The sequence below is a fragment of the Zerene cesonia genome, chromosome 17, assembly GCF_012273895.1.
Source record: "Zerene cesonia ecotype Mississippi chromosome 17, Zerene_cesonia_1.1, whole genome shotgun sequence".
NCBI lineage: Eukaryota > Metazoa > Arthropoda > Insecta > Lepidoptera > Pieridae > Zerene > Zerene cesonia.
Window position 1 is genome coordinate 105,879 of NC_052118.1, and position 6,999 is coordinate 112,877.

Sequence of the window (6,999 nt, forward strand, 5' to 3'; positions counted from 1 at the left end):
TTACATATTAATTTTATAGTAAAATTTTGACATTATGTCTAAATTACATTAAAAATTACATTAGTTAATTGTTGTATCATAAAAACATTTAGTAAACAATATATTCAAAAGTCAAAGTTAGCGCAAGTTCGCAAATTTATAAATTCGGATACATTGTAAAAAAATTTTGTTATTTAGCCACTCGTAAAGTTTTGTTTTAAAAGGATTGATGTTTAACATTTTAATATTCTCGGGAAGTTTATTAAATATTTGAATACACATAGAATGACAATTTTTTGTATACAAGGATGTCCTGGGAGTTTTTTTGTAAACTAGTCTGTTAGGATGCCGGTGATCATGGCAATATATTTCTTTAGCTGTGGTGAAAAGATATTTATGTCCCTTTACAAAAATACAAATTTTATAAATGTATAGGCACGGCAAAGTTAACAACTTGAGTTTAATAAACAGTGGTTTACATGATTCATACGGATTTAGTCAATGAACCGATTATTGTACTTAATTCTTTTATTTAATAACCATCTCAAAATACTCTGTACGAACCCTACAACCCGTACATATACGTTAGGGGTGGCTTTTCTTATAAACAAGGGATGAAAGTTAATTTCGGCATGTATAGTATCGTTGCAAATGCTTTATAATTTCGATTTTAGATTTATTTTGAAAACAATGGGATTGAAAAGAATTGAATTTATTACATTTTGTTATATATGTACTTATTCGTTCTGTCTGTCTATCATTAGTTACGCTTTCACGCCTAAACCACTGAACCAATTATGATGAAATTTGGTATGAAAATAGAACTGAATTTCGGAAAGGACATAGGATACTTTTTATGGCGAAAAAAGGGTGAAAGGAGTTGAAAATTTGTATGGAAGACAGTTATCTCTACTATATTTTTTTGTAGATTATATAGTAAGTTTTCAATACTTTGAATAGGAAGGTTCTTTTATTGGAAAGAGTTCAAGAATAAAACAAACTTTTTAAAGTGCTAATTTTATTAAACTCGCACCGTTATATACAAATATGATGTATAAATAAACAACAACTCTTTACAAAATATAAATCGATTAAGTAACGTGCGTCAGTCGCGCAGCCGACGCGGCGACGCGCGACGGGGCGGCCACGCGACGACGCGACGCACAACTAAACACGTTGAAGGCCTCCGGTGACACTACATCCGTACAATAACATTACCCAGTACGCAATTATAATAAATCTATATAAATAATAGTTCACGTGCCCTCGCTCTGCAACCATTACCTCCTCTCTCAACACTAGCGTCAACTAGCTTCATAGACAGGTTCAATTCATAGTCGAAAAATGCACAAACGTGTACGCAGATTATAGAGAATAATTTTTTATCAGAATATTAAAACTAGACAATGTTAAAATTTACATAGGGCAATGAAAGCGAAAGTTTAGTAACAGGTTGCAGACGAACGCACTGCACATAATAGTAGCACGCACAAAAAGGACGATATGAGTTAGTGACTCATCGCATCACACTCACATTCTACACTTAAATTTAATGTAGTCTTCCACGCAACATGAGGACGTAGGCTAGACCACTCCTTGTGCTATTCTTAGCATTCTCAGTGCATAATCTGAGACGATATCATTGCGTTTTAGTGACACTTAGCGAAGGTGATTATTGGGTTCCGCAGCGTCCTTATGTTGCTGAAAAAGACCTCTGTAACAACGATAAATTTTCGTGATCTATTTTTATTACATTGCTTCCATTTACCACACAATCATTATCAGATTATAATATTTAAACTAAATGCGAGTGTCGATTGTTGTATGTTAAGCACCTATTGCTAATTAATGCCTACTTATATGATTGGATTTAGTTGTCTTACTATAAAATGCCTGGAACGAATGCAAAGTCAATAACCGTACAGGATCACCCATTATCACCTACTCACAACATATAGGTACTCATTCAATAAATGTTAAATGGATAATGTTGATATTGCCCGATTTGTTGTGACGTGAAATGCATCAAGCAACGTGAATAAATGCGTATGACAAATAATTAAGTATAGATTCTTCATTGCTGTCCGCCTAAACCCAAAATGGTTAGATCCCAATGGGTTATCAACTGCACCGCGTTCCCGCAGCGAGAACGTTTAGTGCCGTTGCGTAAGACTAATGTGTATGTATCAGTTATGGTATACTGTATAAATCGGTCGATACTCTGCAACTGTTACGAATAGGACAATACGTTACACAAAATCCCTGTTTCACATGTTTGATCTTAATCCGCTAAATACTTCTATTGCCGTTGCGCTTCGATAAATTAGTATTGGAAAACTTTTTGGAACACATTATTCATTTGGTATAATTTAATTTTTATTTAAATACGATTTTAGTATACATTAATTATATGTTGTATATAAAATATTTAACCCTATTTTTTAAATTTTTTAGATTGCATCTACTTATCTAATTGGTGTTTGATAATATAATATGCCCTTGTTACTTACGTTATAACTACTCCAAGTCGACAGAACATAAATATTACATATTAATTAATTATCCATTTAACTTGTAACTACATCTACTTAATCACGAAATATAATATATTATATAATGCTTTAGTTATATAGTTTGAAAGTTGTAGTTAGGTATAGCTCGCGAGGCATATTAAACTGAGCATTGCATTTGTGTGAGTGTGGTTTGACTATCGCATCGCAGCGCATCCCTTTTCTATTTGATTTAAAGCGATTTGTAAAGCTTTTTGACTTTTGTCCATCGGTGTGAGGCGCGGCGCGTGCCTCGCGTGACGTAAACACTCCTCGCCCGTTTCGCATGTGCACTGGTAACGGATACGAAAATATTTACGCCATCATATTTTTATTTATTTTTATGTCAGATTTTGTTAAGATTTTTGTGAAATGACAGCCAACTTAAAAAATATGTATAAAAATAAGTAAACCTTTAAGTAGACGGGAAAAATGAGTAACTTAATGCATAAAAATTTTAAGACATAAATAAACTATCTAGGTCTTAATTGGTCATTGCAAAAAAGATCCTGACCCAAAAAAAAGGAGATAATAGACAAATTCTATTGAATAAACATAGACGAACGTTCGTTACGATACGTATCGTTGCAATTATTGCTTGAAATTCTATTCTACTTCTCTAACAGTCCATCCTGGCGAAGATGACGACTTTGTATTAAATGTCCAGCTGATGCTATCAACAAAAACTATACCCAGATTATCATCAGAGTGAAAGAGAAATGCGATGTCCATTTGTAGAGAAAATAATATGTTTTTTTTTTAAGATTAAATTGTGTTGTCTGTACTGTTTCACACACATACATGTAAAGCTTGCTCAGCTTACGCCTCGCGGACCGTACTGATTCTCTTAAATATAATCTGTATTTGTGCCAGTATATCGTTGTTTCTGTTTTTTTTCATTAAGAATAGAAATAAGTATCTTAACGTTTAATAATATGACGGCCTTGTTAATTATATCCATATATATAATATTTCTTCTGAGACAATTGAATATAATCATTTTATGTGTTTTATATCATAATTGAAAGCAACATTTTATGAAAATCGTAATGCCATGGCGTAAATCTACAAATCCATAGGTGACAAAGAACTGATCATTTTTTTGAGCTTAGGTAGTCTATAAAATAATAGAGTTGCCTTTTTGAAAACTTAGAGAAAAAATCATACATATTAAGTTAATTTCTTGTCTATTGTTGTAAAGTAGCGGATACAAATAACAAAACATCTATTTGCGGTAGGTGTCAAAATCGTCATAGATTTGTCGCTTTCACGACAGAATGGATAAATGTAACAAGATCAGGCGAGGCGTGAGCGGCGGCTACAGCCAGCCGGCGGAGTGGTGCGGCGCGTGGCCGTGCAGCGGCGTGACGCCGGCGAGCCGCGCCAGCGCCGCGCAGCGCCCGCACGCCGCGCCCTCGCCCTCGCCGCTCGGCGACGGCGTGCTCTTGTCCTCGCCCTCCGCGTCCCCGTTCAGCGCCGCGTGGGACTCCGTACTTGTCTCGTACCCGCACTGGCCGCAGGTGTCCTGGAAACACGCAAAAATTGTTTTGAGACATCGAGTGACTTTTCAAACAAGAAGGAGGTTCACAATTTAACTGCTTTTTTGTGTTTGTTATCTCGGAACTTTTGACTGGGAGAACCGATACTGATGTCAATTTTTGCTTTGATTTGGTTGGTGCTTTCCGTATGGTTGTTTAAATTTGGATTAGTTCTGTCAATTTGAAGGTCGTTAGTTTTTTGTTATAAATAATTATACATAGGTAGCTGTTTAGTTAACTTGTATCGTTTGGTGTGAGCACGAAGCGTTCGTACATTGCTTGACTTTAAAAAAATTTAAGCGTATTTACATCCACCGCACGCCCAGGCGAAGCGATAGTGACGATTAAAAACGTAATAAACAATAATAGCGTATGTGTCGGCACGTACGAGGGACCGTGAGTGAGGGCGCGTCACCTTGAGCGCGTCGTCCTCGAGGCTGGCGAGCAGCGGCTCCCGGCTGCCGCCGCGCGCCGCCGCGCCGTCGGCGGGGGCGGGGGGCGAGACGGCGGGCGCGAGGGGGCGCGGCGCGCGCGGCGCGGGGGGCGGCGGCACGCGCGCTGGCACCGAGCTGGCGCGCTGCAGCGCCTCCGCGCCGCTGACCCCGCGCCCCGCTTCCGCTTGCCGCCGCGAGTCCGAGAATTTCTTGCGTTTGCGTTTCAGTGCCGCTAACGCTGTCAGAGGATGCAGAGGCCCACTGCGGGTCACGCGTTCTGGACTACGCTGGGAATCGCTTCCAGAGTCTGATCGCTCGCTGCCACTGCAATTATAAGATTAAGCGGTAACATTACATAATATAGACACTTCTTTCTTTTTATATTTCTATGTACCTACTTACAGCTACGTATGCCTATGCCTTCGCCCATGTCTATGCCTTAGGCAACATGACCTTAGTGGATATTCGTAATTAATTTTAAAACCTATTAATATGATATACCTTGGCGATGGACGTGCGTGATCGCACACGGAGTCCTCCGAGCGCGAGCGGCCAATGAGGCGCGACACTCGCGCGGCGCGTGCGGCTTCGATGATGGTGCCCCAGCGCCGCTTGTGCCCCACAGGTTTGCGGCGGGCGGCCAGAACTCCCGCTCCTCCTGCGCCTAGCAGACACAGCAACAATAAATAAAACAATAACTAATATGTAAGATAATAATTATTTTGATGCAAAGGCTTTAAACGTCTTTCAAATTCATATTAAAGCTAAGTACATTTATGTAGCAGTATATGAGTAGGTTTATATAAGTAAGTAATAAGTCTGAAAGTGGTCATCACAACTTAGTCAACGAAAATAATTTAAAAGTACGGTTATAAAAAATACTAAAAATTATAAATAACATAACCAAATACGTAACCATTTACCATTACAACAACTACAACCAATACCCAGCAATGCTTTTCAGATATTCACGTACAATAATTTAATTTCTGTTTTAATGCGAATTAATAGTTATGATGATCAATCTCATAGAGAATAGAAAGCTCTTAACTAAAAAAATGCATATGAAGTAAGAATAGCTGTGGCACCTGCGCCATCGGAGAGGCTAGACTGGCTGGTACGCAGGCGGCCGCCGAGCAGCGCCGACAGCGAAGCGTGGTGCGCGCCGTGCGAGCCGCCGTGCTCGTGGTGCAGCGACGCCAGGAACTCGTCCACCGGCGCCAGCGACGCCCCGGGCGCTATGTTGAATCCTTTCATCAGTCGTCGCTCTTTCTGACGGTTTTTCTTACCGCCCCCTCCACCTGAAAGATTGAAATATCGCTTTACAAATTGTGTTACTGCAACGTGAAATAAAGCTGACATACTTAGTTGTACAAAAAAGAGGTGCTATAATTTTAAATTGAATTTACAAAATGTTATGTAATAATTATGTAAATGAAAACTAATATAACTGAAACACAAACTCAAAACAAAAATCTGAAGGCTGGAACTCCTACCCAGAAGTTCTAAAAATAAATCTGCCTTAACTACATGTATTATTAACTACTACAAAAAAACACAAATGTTATTGCGATGAATCCTAAATTATAAAGCAGAAGATATCTTGTATGTTAAGAGCCTGTCTTCACAAACAGTTAGACGACGAGGGAGTTACTGTTCAACGTCAACGCTAGCGGAAAGTTAAGTAGAGAGACAGAGCAAGCACCTGGCGCACCCGCGTTGGCGGTGGAGGTGTTCATGCCGGAGTTGCGCAGGATCTCGACGAGCTCGCAGCGGAACGCGCTGACGTCCTGCTTGATCTCGTTCACGTCGTCCTCCGTCACGCCGCCGCACTCCGCGCGCCGCTGCTGCACCGTCACGTAGCGACGCACCAGGTTGCGCATTATCGCCTGCAATATGTTCATAATTCTTACCAGAATACCTCGAGGAATTTTCGTAAACCCGAAGCTAGGTAATAATAGATTACATGTAAGATAAATTTATATCATAACTAGCTTTTCGCCCGCGGCTTCGCCCGCGTATAATTCGCTTATATCGCGCTACATGGTAAGGAGTATTTTCTTCGTATTAAAAAGTATGTTTTGTTCTTTCCCACGTTTAGCTCCATCTTCACACCAAGTTTCATCAAAATCGGTTTCACAATAACGAACTTTCATACAAACATTCATCCCCTCTTTCAACCCTTTCTACCCTTTTTTCGCGATAAAAAGTATCCTATGTCCTTTCCCAAGTTCATTTCTATCTTCATATCAAATTTTGTCAAAATCGGTTCAGTGGTTTAGGCGTGAAAGCGTAACAGACAGACAGACAGACAGACAGAGTTACTTTCGCATTTATAATATTAGTAGGGATGATACCTATAAATAACAAATGTTTGCAGACCTGTTTATTCAACGCTAAGTGAAATTTATTCAAAACTCATTTAACAAACGATAGGTACGCACCTGATATCTGAAGTCTCTTTCTGTAGCCTGTTTAGCCTTTCTCTGAAAATAATAA

At 39.3% G+C, this 6,999-nt stretch overlaps 1 protein-coding gene across 1 annotated transcript in view; it reads right to left on the bottom strand.

The window, feature by feature from the left end:
- Positions 1 to 997: 997 nt before the first annotated feature.
- Positions 998 to 6,999, bottom strand: part of LOC119833577 (transient receptor potential-gamma protein-like) — a 15,013-nt gene continuing 9,011 nt past the window's right edge. Inside the window, exons 14-18 of the mRNA XM_038357646.1 lie at positions 6,206 to 6,389; positions 5,589 to 5,801; positions 5,002 to 5,164; positions 4,482 to 4,824; positions 998 to 4,053 (exon numbers count right to left, since the gene is read on the bottom strand). Coding sequence (XP_038213574.1) covers positions 3,847 to 4,053; positions 4,482 to 4,824; positions 5,002 to 5,164; positions 5,589 to 5,801; positions 6,206 to 6,389 — 1,110 coding nt within the window. The 3' untranslated portion in view covers positions 998 to 3,846. The remainder of the gene's footprint in view (positions 4,054 to 4,481; positions 4,825 to 5,001; positions 5,165 to 5,588; positions 5,802 to 6,205; positions 6,390 to 6,999) is intronic.